This window comes from Schistocerca serialis, chromosome 3, assembly GCF_023864345.2.
Source record: "Schistocerca serialis cubense isolate TAMUIC-IGC-003099 chromosome 3, iqSchSeri2.2, whole genome shotgun sequence".
In the NCBI taxonomy this organism is placed as follows: Eukaryota; Metazoa; Arthropoda; class Insecta; order Orthoptera; family Acrididae; genus Schistocerca; species Schistocerca serialis.
In genome coordinates this window covers 956,426,572-956,445,196 of record NC_064640.1, presented here as the reverse complement: position 1 = coordinate 956,445,196, position 18,625 = coordinate 956,426,572, and the positions used below count along the sequence as shown (strand labels likewise).

At 36.6% G+C, this 18,625-nt stretch overlaps 1 protein-coding gene across 1 annotated transcript in view; it reads right to left on the bottom strand.

The window, feature by feature from the left end:
- The window catches only part of LOC126471341 (ras GTPase-activating protein raskol), a gene marked incomplete at its 5' end in the record, with an annotated part of 695,914 nt that overhangs the window by 2,930 nt on the left and 674,359 nt on the right, over positions 1-18,625 (bottom strand). Inside the window, 11 exons of the mRNA XM_050099461.1 lie at positions 2,183-2,328; positions 2,652-2,770; positions 3,541-4,343; positions 7,664-7,920; positions 9,029-9,195; positions 10,288-10,436; positions 11,090-11,348; positions 11,513-11,675; positions 11,905-12,074; positions 14,084-14,268; positions 14,701-14,802. Of these exons, the coding sequence (XP_049955418.1) occupies positions 2,183-2,328; positions 2,652-2,770; positions 3,541-4,343; positions 7,664-7,920; positions 9,029-9,195; positions 10,288-10,436; positions 11,090-11,348; positions 11,513-11,675; positions 11,905-12,074; positions 14,084-14,268; positions 14,701-14,802 (2,520 nt within the window). The remainder of the gene's footprint in view (positions 1-2,182; positions 2,329-2,651; positions 2,771-3,540; positions 4,344-7,663; positions 7,921-9,028; positions 9,196-10,287; positions 10,437-11,089; positions 11,349-11,512; positions 11,676-11,904; positions 12,075-14,083; positions 14,269-14,700; positions 14,803-18,625) is intronic.

Here is an 18,625-nt window from a genome sequence, read left to right as displayed (position 1 = left end):
ATTTAGATAATTAAATCAAACTATAATACTTGAAGTAGTCATTGGAATAAGATTTTGAAACGAGTTATTTTTAAAACTGTGTTCCCTGTATAGCCCCCTGCTCATTTGTAGTATTTTTGAAACCTCATCATTTCTTTTTATTTTACAATCTGGTAAATAACTGCTAGTGCAAATCAGTGACAAAACCTACGTGAAATACTGGACTGATAGCTTGTATTAGGAAACTGGTTGTACTTACCATCTTCCAAGGAATGCAGTAGCTGCGAATGAACAGAACTGAACTACACATTGTTTGTTAATGTATATTATTTGATGTTATTTACACATCAAGTAATGAAACCCATGCCAAAAAATCACAGAAATGTGTGGGAAAAAAATCAAGGTGACAAACAACATGCTCACATTTCCACAGCTCCCACAAGAGCCATTGTGAAGACATAAACAAATAGTTCTGCTGTTTTGGGGAGTTATTTCATTAACATTATCACCTCAGTTTTGAAGCTAATTAGAGCTGTATGGTTGCAGAGGCATTGTTCTGAACAAATACTTATAAATTAATGTTATTCAAATTTCCAAATTATACAAAGGTATAACTTGTCAATGGTGACAAGGAGCTGCTGCCCTTTATGCAACTACATAGATTTGCCTGAAATTATCACAGAAATTTTACATTTAATTTAATTTGCCATTAACAATGAAAACTGTAACAAATATGAATACACATGTTCAACAAATTTATCCTAGGAAAACTCTGCTCACCCAGGAAATAAGAAAAAAGCAGTCTTCAGTTATGCAAAATTGCTCCATGCTGAGGTGTCCATTCATACTACACATTCAGTATATTATGCATATAATTATCAATCAGAGTGATAACATAAATGTTGTTAGAATCCAGTACTTGAAAAACAGCATATTTTTCACCCTAGATGGGAATCTAATACTTTTTCCTCACTCACTTATCCTAACACTGTTCTAGCTCCTATTCTGAGCATCAAACATGTTTATCTCGTGTCATAGCCGTGATGAGAAGATGAAAAAAAGACAAATTTAATTAATCAATTTGTTTGTTTCTGTTGTGGCTTCATATCATTTGTAAATATCTGAATCCACATATCCTATTTAGTGTTTACATTCACCACCAACACTATCAAATAAAATATAAGAATAAGTACATCACAAATAGAAGCCCTTCTTAATGGATTCCTTTGAAAATAAGAAAATCTGTACCACTTTTACCAATGGCTTCCCAATGACACCTGTCGCATCCAGCTTATAACATTACAGAGCACAGCAGTTTCCCTGTGCTCCCCAGGCTGAGCAGTAGTTGTCTTGAATTGTCCCGCACTCAGAATGTGGGCCTATTTGCTACATAAATAGCAAAAATTCACATTCTAATAAAATACAGTGGCTCCCCCATACTCTACATAGGTTGCCTATGCAGGCATAATGAAGGTAAAATACAAGCAATACCACTGAGATCCAAAGTCTCATTGCCACATCCTGCAGTTTCTTAAATTAGCACAACTAATAGTATGTTGGTAGTACATAATGCTTGTCAAGCCAGTGGCGACGGGAAAGACAGCTGTGCCGTACGGAAACAAACAAACTTGTTTCCCATTAGTGGGCTCTTATATCACTAACATTCTGATAAAGACTAGAAACTGTACACAAATTAGTCTCTTCTGGATTTGATAAGAAAATGTATAAAACATGTAAACATTCATAGTATTCACAGTGCATTGATTTACTGCAAAGGATACATGGTGTATCTGTTAAAAATTGTTTTCATGAAGAAACTGAAAGGAGATCTAACAAAGAGGGATGAGATCCACGTTTCCTTTTTAACACCAATGTATCAAACATCTACATATTTCATATCACATACATTGTCTTTCTCAATCCAGATTTCATCAGTACATAGGATGTATTGTACAGCAGTGCTATAATGGCTCCTACTGCTTTACCACTTTAATATTAGAAGCATGTGATAATTTTAATTAAGTGCACAAATAAGAATATAATGTTACTTCAATGTATGATGCAAAGATGCTGATAATGGACAGAACTGTCACTTGAGTATTTTGAATAACCTGAGAAGAAAAAAGTAAAGCTCTTACACTTATTTACTGAATCAAGGTCTTATAGCTACAAAGCACATATATAACTAATTTATGGGACTCACCTAGCTATAATGACTTTCATTTTATTTTCACTGCTGCCAGCATCCCGGTCATGTGAATCAGCCAAGTTTCGCTGTTGTTCAGCCTGCTCCAGTTTCAGGGTCAACAGATGAACATCTGCTTGGAGCTTTTCAATTTCCCTTTCATACTGAAATAATAAAGTTACCTCATTAAATATTATGTCTGTTAAGATTCCAAAAGTTCAGAAATATAATCAATGAAAGAAAAAATACTAATAATCACGGTTATATTTTTTAACATTGACTCTGAACTTTCTGGCTAAGCTTTACTAAGTTAAATAAGAGAAGACTAGTCATCTTCGAATGAATAATTACAGCTTGCATCAGAAATCATTAGGTAACAAGCTTATACATCAGTTCCATTTTAATTACATATAGATTTTGTAAACACAAATTGCTTTACAGTTCTTGTATAAAATGTTGTGGAAGTCAACAGAAAGATGGAACTTACCTCTTCTATACTTTTTGCACTGCAGTTCTTGCTGCATCGAATGTGGCACGTATCTTCCTCTGAAGAGTCAGACAGATCCCGTGTAGAATCCAAGGACAGCCGCCGCCTCAGTATCTGGTCTGTTATAAATGAACAGAAATATGAGTTGTTAGAAAAGTGCAAAAAACATAATGTTTAGATTTGCAGTATTGGCTTTACAAGTTCCCCAGTATTTATGAAAAACTGATGATGTTTAAAAAATTTTTCTGCAGTTTTTTAAATGATGAACCAGTGTACTTCATGTTTATAATAATTACTGGCTCTGTAACTTCTTGACTTTTTTATTTTTCTGATGTTTTCCTTAATATTTGTTTGCCCGTTTAACTTCTTTTCTCGAATTTCTTAATTACATGATATTATCTTCTCTAATAGAAGTTCCTCTTTTTCTTAATTTACATGTCCATTTCAAATTCTCCCCCTTACCTGAACCATACTATTTTGATTCAAACTACACTATTTTATTTAAATGAGTAATTTTGTTTCTCCTTCATCACTACATCACATCTTTTCCATTTTCTTCTTCCATTCAACTCAAAAGTTTTAACTTATCCTACAACCTCTTATTTTATTACACTGACATGCCATGAAAACCTTCATTTGCACTATGAAGATAGTCACCAGTTAAAATTTTATTGTGTCCTCCACATTATTTCTTTATTATAAATTGACAAAAAATCTTGAAGCTACAAAAGCCTGATAATATTAACTTTTCTTATAAGTGTTGCTGTCTCATTCAGACTCATACTAATAATCTGAAATCTGAATTTACTTATTGCTTCAGCTCTCAATTTTGTAAAAAAAAATCTAAGTATACTTTCAAATATAACAATAAATGAATTACTAGACATACCTGTACTTGTACTGTGGACATGGTGATGAGGCTGACCATTGACTGCCCTCCAGTTTGCAGCACTACGCATGCCACATTGTGGGTTTGTACGTGGTACTCTAACGGCCGGTGAAAAATGCCGAACTAGTGGAGGAGGAGTGGCAGAAGGCAGTTCCAAAATACCAGTGTTACCACCAACACAGCCACCATTTTCATCAGAAGAGGAACTGCACGAGCGCCTTCGGGGCACCAGCCGACAGTCTGGAGGTGTTGCATCCATGTGGTATACAGGATTTGTAAATGCTAATGGTGCTGAAGCAGTTGTAGGAACAACATTGTTGTTGCTTTGAGAGTTGCTAACAGGTGCAGGAATATTTGCACTGTTACTGTTATTATTTGCAGCATTCAAGTCAACTGGGCTCGAACTTTGGCTGTAAGCAAAACTCTGGTAGCCTGATGAGGCAACATTTGACAGCTGAGAAATAGATATTTGGCTGCCTTTGTTAACGCAGTGCTCAGGAATAACCTCCTCATCAGCGTAATGAAGGAAGTCGGATATTTCATCTAAATTTCCATTCACAACAGCATTCAATGGCCTCGGGGCAGGCCTCTGTGCTGGAACCACAGCCAGTGCTTGAGGACAGTGAGGACTGCACTGGTGAGCTCCCTCCCTGGTCCCAACAAAGAAATCATCTGACGCAGGCGACATACTCAGTTTTGGCACAAATGCATTACGAGGAAGAGTGGCTGCACGAGGCGATTTATCTCGGTGCACGGAAGTTGAAATATCACTGTTGTTGCTGCATACCGTTGGGTCATTGTACCTGCAAGAAAAGTACTGATTAGTAAAGAATATTATGCATGGATTGGAGATAGAACAAGAGATGTTGTGGGAGGAGACACACCTATTCTAACTATATATGATTTTTCTTGTATAATTTTAGAAGTTTCTTGTTGTAATGGTACTTGAATTACGTAACCATTATGGCACCTCATCTCAACCTCTCGATACCAGCAATATTCTACTATGTTTCTGTAAAGTAGTTTACATTAATGAAATCAAATCTGAATGTTGTCTCAGAAATATGTTGAGGTACTTTGATACATTGATATGTTTATATTGCAATGATATTCTTATGTTATTTGTCACTATGGTCTTAGACGTACTTGTAACTCTGATTTTGAGCGTGTAAGCAGTTATTATTCAATCTGTATATTGAGCAAGCAGTGCAGGAAACAAAAGAAAAATTCGGAGTAGGTATTAAAATCCATGGAGAAGAAATAAAAACTTTAAGGTTCGCCAATGACATTGTAATTCTGTCAGAGACAGCAAAGGACTTGGAAGAGCAGTTGAACGGAATGGACAGTGTCTTGAAAGGAGGATGTAAGATGAACATCAACAAAAGCAAAACGAGGATAATGGAACGTAGTCTAATTAAGTCGGGTGATGCTGAGGGAATTAAATTAAGAAATGAGACACTTAAAGTAGTAAAGGAATTTTGCTATTTGGGGAGCAAAATAACTGATGATGGTTGAAGTAGAGAGGATATAAAATGTAGACTGGCAATGGCAAGGAAAGCGTTTCTGAAGAAGAGGAATTTGCTAACATCGAGTATAGATTTAAGTGTCCGGAAGTCATTTATGAAAGTATTTGTATGGAGTGTAGCCATGTACGGAAGTGAAACATGGACAATAAATAGTTTGGACAAGAAGAGAATAGAAGCTTTCGAAATGGGGTGCTACAGAAGAATGCTGAAGATTAGATGGGTAGATCACGTAACTAATGAGGAGGTATTGAATAGAATCGGAGAGAAGAGGAGTTTGTGGCACAACTTGACAAGAAGAAGGGACCGGTTGGTAGGACATGTTCTGAGGCATCAAGGGATCACAAATTTAGCATTGGAGGGCAACGTGGAGGGTAAAAATCGTAGAGGGAGACCAAGAGTTGAATACACTAAGCAGATTCAGAAGAATGTAGGTTGCAGTAAGTACTGGGAGATGAAGAAGCTTGCACAGGATAGAGTAGTATGGAAAGCTGCATCAAACGAGTCTCAGGACTGAAGACCACAACAACAACAACAACAACAACAACAAGCGGTTATTAGAGAGTCAAGTCTTGGTAATCACGTTGAAAAGACGTAAATTGTAGTCAGTTTATAAAATGTGAACTTTTACAGTGAGGAAGATATTTTCAAGTATGTTTTATATTGTGAAGTGATGTTTTGTGAGTTACGTGATATTGCAACAAAAGTAATAAAAAAAGAAGTGTAACTTAAATTCGGAGTGCTGATTACTTTTTTACATCACCATTGTGCTAACTTGCAAAAGTTTAATCTTCAAGAATGGTTTATGAAACACATCTATAAAACTTTTGAATATCGCAGAATAACACCTAGGCCTCTTTGCATCCGAGCTTGGAATCATCACCACCTAGATTTTCGATGATTGAGCCATGAGTTCACAACGAGACCAGCGTGGGAAACACAAAAAGATGAGTGCCTAGTTTATCCATTATTTCATGAAAGGACTGTAGTAACTGTGCTCTAATGACACCTGAAACATAATATAACTTTTTTGTTGCCCGAAAATGCAATATTTAGCAGTGTGAGCAACACTACAAATCATAATTAATTTTTGACCTTTTGTTAGACTGTGATGGCCATTTTCGCCGCAGTTATATATAAACAAACTGCATTAGTTTCCAAATAAAACTGCCTTTGGCACATTGAACATTAATTTTTTTAAAATTTTATATAATAAATAGAAAACAAAAAATAACATGCAGCATTCAAAATGCATTTTTCTTTTAAACTACTGCAATTTTACAAGTATAACAGTATGCTGAAATCAGGTAAAACTTTCATGATATTTTAAACTAGAGTCTATTTGTTTTACACTGTTCATCATGCACCCAATACTGAAATTATATGGTGCCATTGTACTTTTAACAAGTGAGAGGAAAATGCAATGAAAACAATTTTTTGACATTTATGTTCTTTTGTGCTTTTACATGGATCACAATGACATTAATTGAATTTCTTTCATTTTGATATAAACTAAAAGGTTGTATATTATAAGTATCCAGTCATCAATTAAAATTTATTTGAAGAAACTATGCAGAAAAATATAGATGTGAAATCGATTCATCTTACAGAAAATAGCATTAAATTAGTCTGATGATTTTCTGAGCCAGTTTAATGCTGTCTGCAGAAAATCAGCATTATTTATATCATTGCATTCATAGAATATCAAAAATATTACAGTCAGTTACAAATCAGTACAGACATAGCCATGTGTTTATTGAGAGATGGCTTGTTTTAGCATCAACTGTCCTGCTGAGAGACTGAAATATTTATTCAATGTGTCCTGTCACATCAGAGCTGTAAGTCATATATTCACTTGTTGTAATACATGATCTCATCAAAACAGCAGTGAGAGAAAGAAAGGCTAAAACTTCAATTACTGACAACAGTTTCAAGAGCAGATTACCAACTTTTCACATTTACATTTCAAGCTGATTACTGTGTTCTAAGTAAATTACCTTATTACATATATTGTGTTTCTATGAATTTCAACAACATTACCCTTTCTTTCTTTTTCCTCCAGAAGGTAAAAAGACCAGTTCCAAAATGTCAAGATGTTAAATTGTTTACTATAGTAGCCCCATATCATTTTGTGAACTACCACAGAAACCAAACTAGGTCTGTTATATCTACAAACTTTTAATTTCTGATTAGAATTTTCTGTTTTGTATAAAGGCTATCTTAGATTTTCCAGATTTAATTATTTTCCTCTTAACACACATTTGGTCTTGATTTATACAATTATTACATGTCAGGCTAAAAATTCAAAACTACTATTTCTTTGTCATCTTGTCTAGGGTCTACATCATGGACCCTTTCAAAGATTTTATCTCTAATGACACTGTTGTCAATGGTATGTTAAACTCTACTCCTTTTATTCACAACCAATAATTTCTTGTATTTGTCACTGATGTATGTAATACAGCATATCAAGAAGAAATATAAGTGTCTATGCATTTTTGTTAATTTTAACAGATTTGTTTGAGTAAAAAAGGCAACTACATAAGTGAAAATTTATGGTGGTAAGGCAACATCCAATGAAAATTATCTTAATCTATTACCTGAAAATGTTCCTGTTGAGAGACTGATAATGCATTGGCTCAGAACGCCGTGGGGATGGTAGTTTGCCAACTGGCTGGCTAAGAGCTCCATGAACACGGTCAAGTATATGTTGCAGCTGTTCCATCTCCAGTCCATGGTTGGTCATACCAGACTTGCCTCCACATTCCGCCAACAGTGCTGCCAGAATACTCAGCTGTTTCCCAAGGTCTATATATCCTTCAAATTCCAAACAATTTGGTGAGCCCGCTGGTCGACTCTGAAAACAGAATTGTTGAAAAGTGAATAAAGTGACTTCTCATTTAGTTTATTCAAAACCAAAATTTTGTTTCGTATTTGAACAAAATAAATCAGAGTACAATGTTCTGTTAATGGCATTGTCATTATAGACAGGTTCAACAATTATGAGGAAACTGACCATGGAGAGCTAAATCTGGATACGAGTTGAACCCAATGTCCTAGTGAGTGCAAGTGAGTGCCTTAACAATTGTGACACCTCACTCAGTGGTTCTATATTGATGCAGTACCAAAGTCAGGAAGCAATACAAACTGCCATTGTGACTATCAGCCAAATATTAGCATACTTCTACACTCAAATAACAAGAGGGTGTAATAATGAGATTGTTATATCCCACTAACAGTTCAAAATGGTTCAAATGGCTCTGAGCACTATGGGACTTAACATCTATGGTCATCAGTCCCCTAGAACTTAGAACTACTTAAACCTAACTAACCTAAGGACAGCACACAACACCCAGTCATCACGAGGCAGAGAAAATCCCTAACCCTGCCGGGAATCGAACCCGGGAACCCGGGCGCGGGAAGTGAGAACACTACCACACGACCACGAGCTGCAGACAACTAACAGTTGCATTCCATCATTCACAGAGCAGATGATGTTACTAGCATGCAGAAAAGAGTTCAAAAGTGATGTTTTCTTGGAGTTCAACACTCAGCTGACAATAAAGTTATTAGGACTGAATTATTCTTGAAAACAAATTCTGTATCACTGTCTAAGAAATGCATACTTTTAGTGTTTTGTCATTCACAGAAGTGAATAGGGGAAGCATTACCATGACAGCCAATAAGGCACAAACAAATAATTACAACAGCACTTGCTTGTAATTTTTTCATAGTGCTGAGTGGTAAATGCCACAATAACACTCAACTTCATCATTAATTAACTCCTAGGATACAATACATGGATGTAGGTTCTAATACACACTGTATCTACTGACACCAGCACACAGTCTAGCCAAACAGTGGGCACAAAAATATGTAGCTACAGCTACATTAATATCTTAACCTATCAATTTCATTGATATGATTGTACTGAAGATGCAGGTAGTTAATACTAGGTAGCTCACCGAGATAAGTTGTAAGAAATTTTTCATAGCTGGAGCTTCACGTTCTAGGAAGTCATTCATGAATTCCATAAAATTTTCTTTGCCTTGAAAACGTGTGAAGTTTGCAAGTGTTTGCAGTGTTTTTGCAACCAGAGTAAGATTACGAGCAGCCTTCTCATTGGGATATTCTGAAATATACAAGAGGTTACTGTAATAACACAATGTTCATATAAATATTACATTCCTTTTGCTGTTAGTAAATTCTACTGAAGAATAAGATATATTTAATATGAATTAATTCTACAAAACTGTGTAACTCTTGAACTAGTTATGCCAGCTCATTTTATGTAATACTTATACCAGCAAAATACATGCAAAGTGGCAAAAGGACATGTGTTTCGAAAGTTTTGATTTGGCTGACTCCTTGACCCTGCCTTGAGTAGGCTCTTGTCATTGTTCAAATGAGATTATCCGTGTTTTCTGTGAATGTAACCATTCTTTCTACAGGAACAGACTATAACAGTTATGTGAAAAAACACACACACACACACACACACACACACACACACACACACACACACACACACACACACACACACTCACTCTCTCTCTCTCTCTCTCTTTCTTTTTGTAGTGCCTATCGCAACTCAGCATCTCTGCTATATGGTGAATAGCAACTTTCCTTCTCTGGTACTGTTACATTCCATCCTGGATTTTTCCATTGTTTGATGAGTTTGCCTTTATGTTCTGCACTAAGGACGACATTCTAGATTTTCAGGTTTATATGTCTGATAATTTCATTATATGAAAATTATTCATGAAGGATGCAAAATGAACAAATGAATATTTTTAGTGTTTGTCTGTCTTGGAATCTACAGCCATTTACCTCATGATTAATTACATTTCGGTTTTGTAATGGAATTGGTTTTTACCATATTGATGCATTCCTGATTTGGAACTAATTATTCAAATCAACAGATAATTATGTATTTGTATATTTTCATTCTCTTACAATGTGTATAAACATATGTACTGTATGCATGTAGAAGGATGAGATGAAACCTTCCAATGTTGTTTAATAATCTTCCCTAGAATTGTGTGATCATAATATTTTGTTGTGTGATATATTTGATCCTCTCTTGTGTACTGCAAGCATGTAGCTATAAGAATATTGGCAATGCTTAATGTTCAAGAACACTGAAATACATTAAAACATTACAATAATGACAAACACATAAATTTACTGATTTTTTCCAATTCTGCATAACACCTTAACCTACCATGTGTTATGTTAAATAGGCTCGGAGATAAAATGGCTGGGCATAAGAAGCGTAAAAATATAGATGCTGATATTAGGTTATCACTGATATCTTCTCGCCCCATTTCAGTTAGCCTCTGTCGGAAAGTGTAGAAACACTCACGCAGCTCTCTGAAAAACAAAAAATGAATATAAATGACAAAATGTAGGAGAAAATAGTAATAGGCAACACTATATATATAAAATTTTACAGCTTGTTTCAGAGCTGTTAGTATGCACATTTATTATGGTGTCAAAGTTTAGTAATAAAACATATGTATGTGATGATGTGATATATTCACTACAGCAGACAGCTCCTCAGTGGAAGAAGCTAGTATGTCTATCTCTCTATGGATTTCTTCCACAATATTCGAGTTTTGCACCATACATCAATGCAAGCACTAGTATCAGTTACATCTGGTGAGTAATGGCGTGTGCTGTCAATGTACTTCTAGAAGCCTTGAATGGAAAGTTTAGGAAAATGTTCACCATCATTACCATAAGTAACTGTGCACTGTCAGAGATGATTGAATAAACTGTCAACTGTCACTGTTTCTGTCAGTGACAAACTACCACCAGCTATAAACTGCACCTTTCAGTTAATTCATGGCTTAGTCACAACTTTTCTTCCATTTATGCTTATTCCCATTTTTATGTGTTTCAGTAAAAAATGCTACGTAATAGTACAAAAACATTTACAACTATGTTAGTGAGCTTACGAAAATATCAACCTGTACCTTTATTGTTTGTCTCGAGTAATTACAGCAACAGTTGAAACTACTTACACTGGAAAAGTATTATGGGAAGCCAGAATGCGAGACCAAGCCATCTCGACAGCTGCTCGCAGATTAGATTGCTGGCGATGAAGGGCAGCAACACTTGACACTTTAAGAGGATCGACTTCACAGTCGTAGCCACTCTCAACAACAGCAGCCACAAGATCCCCTAAAGTATCTTGTAAATATCGGTCTCCCACTAGCTTCAAGTAGGCTTCCATTGCTTTGGTAGCAAGTGAATTTCCCCGAAATGTCAAACGTTCATCATCTGGAAGACAATTTACATGTAACCCAGTGGGATAAGGTCATACAGAAGAGTTAAAGAAATCTGTTTGATAAGTATCTTAAAAGTTCACATCTTAATGTGACAGAAATTAAAGGGAATACACTTGGAAGAAAGTTTTAAATCTTCAAGTTTTTTGAAACTCTTACCAATTCGATCAATATCCATCATTACAACATCTGCCAGAAACTCTCTTGCCATTCCTTCACGTTGCATAACATGCACAAGAGCTGTAGCTATATCCTCCTTAGCTTTTACACTTATAGCAGGCTCCAAGACTTCACATAATATACGGTACTCAGTCTTCAGGAACTGAAATAAGAAGAATACATCAGAAAGGTTTACATAAAAATGTAAGAAACATTTAAAATCATCTGCTGTCGTACACATTATTCCAACAATAATTCTATCATATATACATACAATAGTTAGCTTGAACCAAATTAATTCTAAACACATTGAAACATTTTTGGCTTCACAAATTCATGTTATTTTCCTATATTTGGTTGTGTTTATATTTTTATGGTTAAATTTCTCATACCTGTAAAAATTCATCGTAGACATGCACAGGTAGAATGTCAACTGTCTGAAATCTGCATTTCACCCTTAAAGAGGGGGGATCCTTTGAAAATCCTTTATCTGAGAGCACAGGGTACCACTTCTCTGTCAAATAACGTGATGTTACTTCATGAACTGGGATACAAACACTACCTGTAACATAAGACAATGATTCCTGTAATAAGAAATCTGCAATTATCCATGAAAACTTATAGCACAAAACGATACTTAAAACTGAAAAAGAAATTGAGCTCTGTCTTCTATCATTTTAAGTTTACATAAATCTACAAATTTAATCATCACTAACATTTGGTTCAAAAATAATGAAAGAAGGCTTTACAGAGATGCCGGAAGGTTTCATATAATAGTAAGACAGAGATTTTGGAACCATATTTTAAATTTTAAGACATTTCCAGTGAAAGGGTGGACTCTGACTACAATTTATTGATTGTGAACTGTAGATTAAAACTGCAAAAAGGTAGAAATTTAAGGAGACAGAACCTGGGTAAGTTGAAAGAAGGAGAGGTTCCCGAGTGTTAGTGAGGGAGCATTAGGCAATGATTGACCACGACAGGGTAAAGGAGTACAGTAGAAGATAAATGAGTAACTTTGTGAGACAAAATAGTGAAGGCAGCAGAGGATCATATACGTAAAAAAAACAAGGTGTTACAAATCCCTGGATATCACAGAAGATCCTAAATTTCATTGATGAAAGGAGAAAATATAAAAATGCAGTAAATGAAGCTTGAAAATTAAAAAGATCCTTGAAGAAAAGAAGCAGCTGCATGAATATGAGCTGAAAGGTGGAAGGTGTATACAGAGGTTCTATACAAGGGAGATGAATATTATAGGAAGGAAAGGGGAAGTAGGTGAAGTTGAGATGGAAGATATGATACTGTGAGAAGAATTTGACAGAGCACTAAAAGACCTAAGTTGAAAAAAAGCCCTTGGAGTAGACTACATTCCATCAGAACTACTGATAGCCTTGGGAGAGGCAGCCATGGCAAAACTATTCCATCTGATGTGCAAGATGTATTAGGTATTCAGAGTACCCTCAGACTTAAAGAAGAATGTAATAATTCAAATTCCAAAGAAAGCAGGTGCTGACAGGTGTGAACAATACCAGTCTATCAGTTTAATAAGTCACTGTTGTAAAACACTAACATGAATTCTTTACACAAGAATAGAAAAACCAGTAGAAGCTGATCTCAGGGGAGAGCAATTTGGATTCACATGAAATGTTGGGGCATACGAGGCAATACTGACCCTATGACATAAAGGACAACAAAGAAAAATTTGGAGTAGGAATTAAAGTTGAGGGAGAAAAAATAAAAACTTTGATGTTTTCCAGTGTTACTGTTATTCTCTCAAAGACAGTAAAAGACCTGGAAGAGCGGCTGGAAGGAACGGACAGTGTATTGAAAGGAGAATATAAGATGAACATCAAAGAAAGCAAAACAATGATAATGGGGTGTAGTCCAATTAAATCAGTTGATAAAAGAATAAAATCAGGGAATAAAAAATAAAATTAATGGATGACTTTTACTATTTGGGCAGCAAAATAACTGATGATGGTAAAAGTAGAGAGGATATGAAATATAGACTGGCAATGGAATGTGAAGCTTTTCTATAGAAGAGAAATTTGTTAACAGTGAACATAAATTTAAGTGTTAGGAAGTTTTTCTGGAAGTATTTGTACAAAGTGTAGCCATGTATGGAAGTGAAACTTGGAAGAAAAATACTTTAGACAAGAAGAGAATAAAAGCTTTTGAAATGTGGTGCTTCAGGAAAATGCTGAAAATCAGATGGATAAATCATGTAACTAATGAGGAGGTACTGAGCAGAAGTAGGGAGAAAAGAAATTTGTGGAACAACTTGACTAAAAGAAGGGACTGATTGGTAGGAACATTCTAAGACATAAAAAGAATCACCAATTTAGTACTGGAGGGAAGTTTGAGGGGTAAAAATCATAGAGTGAGATCAAGAGATGAATACAGTAGTAAGCAGATATAGAAGTATATAGGTTGCAGTAGTTATACAGCAATGAAGAGGCTTGTACAGGATATAGTAGCAGGTAGAGCTGCATCAAACCAGTCTTCAGACTGAAGGCCACAATAACAACAATAACAACTGTTTGTAAAAGCAGAAAGTTATATACTTACCAACAAGAACATTTTTATCCCGTTTTTTCTTTCTGTCAGCCTCACGAAAGAGATTAATATTTATCATGTTTACAAGGGGTAAATTGTGAAAGTCAAAGTGTTCTCCCCAGAAACACATTTCACCCTTCTGTTTTGATGATGTTCTGGCATAAAGTGTCTTATCAAGACACAATTCACAAAAATACCTGAAAACAGAACACAGTGTTTAAAAATCAGACAATGGAAAATCCAGGATACTGTTACATTGTTTAAAAAGTAATTCTCTTTATCTGCTCTACTTAATGAATGCATCAGTAAACTAACATGCATAAATTTGAGCACTTAATAACTTGCCAAACTATATTTATCCTACAGGATAGGTTCACATAGTGTAGTCAGTAGAGCTCTGTGTGTTAAATGTAGATGCTGAATGGAAATCTTTGGATGGTAAGCCATTTTAATCCACTGTCAATGTTCAACATTGTATACACTCTGTTGTGAGTGAGTGTTATTACTGAGAATACATAAAGCTACTATACAGGGGGCAATGTAAAGAATTACACATTTATTTAAGTCACATATAAATGCAGTGGCATATAAGAAAATTACATTAATAATCCAGGGGAGAAGATACTAACCTCTTCTTATTTGCAAGCCCCTTTGCTTCCAGTATCCATATCTTCATAGAATTGTCAATACGGCGTATGTTCTCTTGGTGTGGCTGCACAGTTTTCCGCACACTGAAATAGTCAAATATTTCTTTAAAATTATTGACAATTGTGTCGAAATTTAAATCATTCACCTCTCACGTGTGTGTGTGTGTGTGTGTGTGTGTGTGTGTGTGTGTGTGTGTGTCCTTTGCCTACTTGCTGTCTAAGGTTTTATATAAATATAATAGAGGGAAACATTCCACATGGGAAAAATATGTCTAAAAACAAAGATGAAGTGACTTACCAAACGAAAGCGCTGGCAGGTCGATAGACACACAAACAAACACAAACATACACACAAAATTCAAGCTTTCGCAACCAATGGTTGCTTCATCAGGAAAGAGGGAAGGAGAGGGAAAGACGAAAGGATGTAGGTTTTAAGGGAGAGGGTAAGGAGTCATTCCAATCCCAGGAGCGGAAAGACTTACCTTAGGGGGAAAAAAGGACAGGTATACACTCACACACCCACCCATATCCAACCGCACATACACAGACACAAGCAGACATTTGTAAAGGCAAAGAGTTTCGGCAGAGATGTCAGTCAAGGCAGAAGTACAGAGGCAAAGATGTTGTTGAAAGACAGGTGAGGTATGAGCGGCGGCAACTTGAAATTAGCGGAGGTTGAGGCCTGGCGGATAACGAGAAGAGAGGATATACTGAAGGGCAAGTTCCCATCTCCGGAGTTCTGACAGGTTGGTGTTAGTGGGAAGTATCCAGATAACCCGAACGGTGTAACACTGTGCCAAGATGTGCTGGCCGTGCACCAATGCATGTTTAGCCACAGGGTGATCCTCATCACCAACAAACACTGTCTGCCTGTGTCCATTCATGCGAATAGACAGTTTGTTGCTGGTCATTCCCACATAGAAAGCTTCACAGTGTAGGCAGGTCAGTTGGTAAATCACGTGGGTGCTTTCACACGTGGCTCTGCCTTTGATTGTGTACACCTTCCGGGTTACAGGACTGGAGTAGGTGGTGGTGGGAGGGTGCATGGGACAGGTTTTACACCGGGGGCAGTTACAAGGGTAGGAGCCAGAGGGTAGGGAAGGTGGTTTGGGGATTTCATAGGGATGAAATAAGAGGTTGTGAAGGTTAGGTGGACGGTGGAAAGACACTCTTGGTGGAGTGGGGAGGATTTCATGAAGGATGCATCTCATTTCAGGGCAGGATTTGAGGAAGACGTATCCCTGCTGGAGAGCCACATTCGGAGTCTGATCCAGTCCCGGAAAGTATGCTGTCACAAGTGGGGCACTTTTGTGGTTCTTCTGTGGGAGGTTCTGGGCTTGAGGGGATGAGGAAGTGGCTCTGGTTATTTGCTTCTGTACCAGGTCGGGAGGGTAGTAGCGGGATGTAAAAGGTGTTTTCAGATTGTTGGTGTAATGGTTCCGGGATTCCGGACTGGAGCAGTTTCGTTTGCCACGAAGACCTAGGCTGTAGGGAAGGGACCGTTTGATGTGGAATGGGTGGCAGCTGTCATAATGGAGGTACTGTTGCTTGTTGGTGGGTCTGATGTGGACGGACGTGTGAAGCTGGCCATTGGACAGATGGAGGTCAACGTCAAGGAAAGTGGCATGGGATATGGAGTAGGACCAGGTGAATCTGATGGAACCAAATAAAGCAAAGGCTTGAATTTTGTGTGTATGTTTGTGTGTCTATCAACCTGCCGGCGCTTTCGTTTGGTAAGTCACATCTTCTTTGTTTTTAGATATATTTTTCCCACGTGGAATGTTTCCCTCTATTATATTCATATCATTAATTTGAACGCAACAATTACGTTTGTTATTGTCACTGTTGCATTTCGGAATCTTTTCTGTCATCTTATTTTCTCTTTCTGTTTTTGCAAGTAGTTTCACTTTGTATTCACGTCCTCCTTTTTACCGTAATCTACCATACAATTTTATCCCGCCTATATATACTCAATAATACGTAACCCACTTCCAAACCACAACCAAAAAATATTTTTTTTCCGCTTTCAACACTACCGCTGCTATAAAATCCACCGTTTCCAGTTCACAAACAGTTCCTTTCACCTATTAAACAACCATTTCGGCTAGTTCTAATAACTTTCGCTTTATTTCCATTTCCGTTTTCCCACATCACTGATCATTTTTATCCGCTTCCCACAGATTTTAACGTCATTATTTCCTCGTCAGACAATTGTTAGCCTCATTTTCATAATCTGCCAATACAAAACCACTCCTTTTAATACATTGGCACGCAGTTTTTTCGAAATTTTCCCGAATTTCTCCACCCTTTAACGTGTTTTGGCGGCAACACAACCACCTAACCTTTGTGCACATCGTTGTTTACCAACCCAGTTCACCACAGGATCAACATAGCTCAGCTTTTACCAACACGTTTTCGCCTTTTTTCACACCAGATCTCCAGTTGCTTTCTAGTTCATCTTTATCTCTCCCCATATATTTTTATTTTCATTTCAGCCTCATGTCACACTTTCCACCTTCTAATACCATGTCACCCTCACAACATCCCCACAACGACCCCTGGTTGCGAAAGTTTGAATTTTGTGTGTATATTTGAGTTTGTTTGTGTGTCTATCAACCTGCCAGCGCTTTCGTTTGGTAAGTCACATCTTCTTTATATATATATATATATATATATATATATATATATATATATATATATATATATATATATATATAGAGAGAGAGAGAGAGAGAGAGAGAGAGAGAGAGAGAGAGAGAGAGTGAGAGTGAGTGAGTGTGTGTGCGTGTGTAAAAAACACCTAACAAACAACTTATGTGGTGGTGCCATCAGCTGACTTTCTGCAAACAAAATTTTCTGTTATCAGATCAGGGATATTACGATACGATTCTAATGGCTGTAAATTCCTACCTCACACATCTTTGTCAAATTGATGAATTGAAGACTTACATAATAATATGTTTTTATATTGCCAGCTATTTATTAAATAAAGTAATAGCAAAAACACCAAATGATGCCACCAACTAGTACTACTGCTTCTAGAAGAAAATGCACAAGATTAAAGTAAACAATTTGCCATGCCTGTAGGTCAGCAAGGCACTGTTACAGTCAAATGTCAGGGAGTGACATCAGACAAATACCACAATGACAATGAATTTCTATTTCAGCACAGAACCATATTTTGTGGATAATGTCTGTTTTAGTAGGAACTCATTTCCTGTTTCCAGTATGAGTATCCTGACAGCAGAGTTCCACATTCTATGATGCTACAGAATGTGACACTGTCATGTTATCAGGTTGTCACATGAGACACTACAGAGTCCCATGGAGCTCTCATGAGCCATGATGCTGATGTAATCAAACAGTCAAGAATCTGACAGATGCAGTGGAAAAACGTCCTCCCATTCCCATGACATGGAATATGAAGTTGCCTTACATTTATAATGGAATACATGTTGCATATTTATTTTTGTGATTCTATACAGTATTTGCAGTTTCAGCATATTTTTAATTGTATTTGACGTTTCTCCACCCTATAAAATAATCAAGTCATTTGCTATCTAGCTGCTTTTAAAGGTGGATTCCATCTCTGATGTCTTTATGTCAACAGGATATTAAGTCCTAATCTTCCTTACACGCCATTTTAAGGTGGATCCCAGGACATTCAACTAATGGTAGATTTCAGGTAATAATAAAAATAATAATGCTGTATGAGCCATCAGGCTGGTGCAAGTCTTTCAATTACATGCCACTTCAGTGACTTGCGTGTACATATGCCACTAGCACCTGGCATACCGAGATGGTCTCTCATATAAGTACTAACTGTGCATGAAGTTGCTTAGCTACGGTGATCAGGAGGGAACCAGTGTCCCAGTATGGAAAGTCCACTGCTTGATTTTGGGTCAAA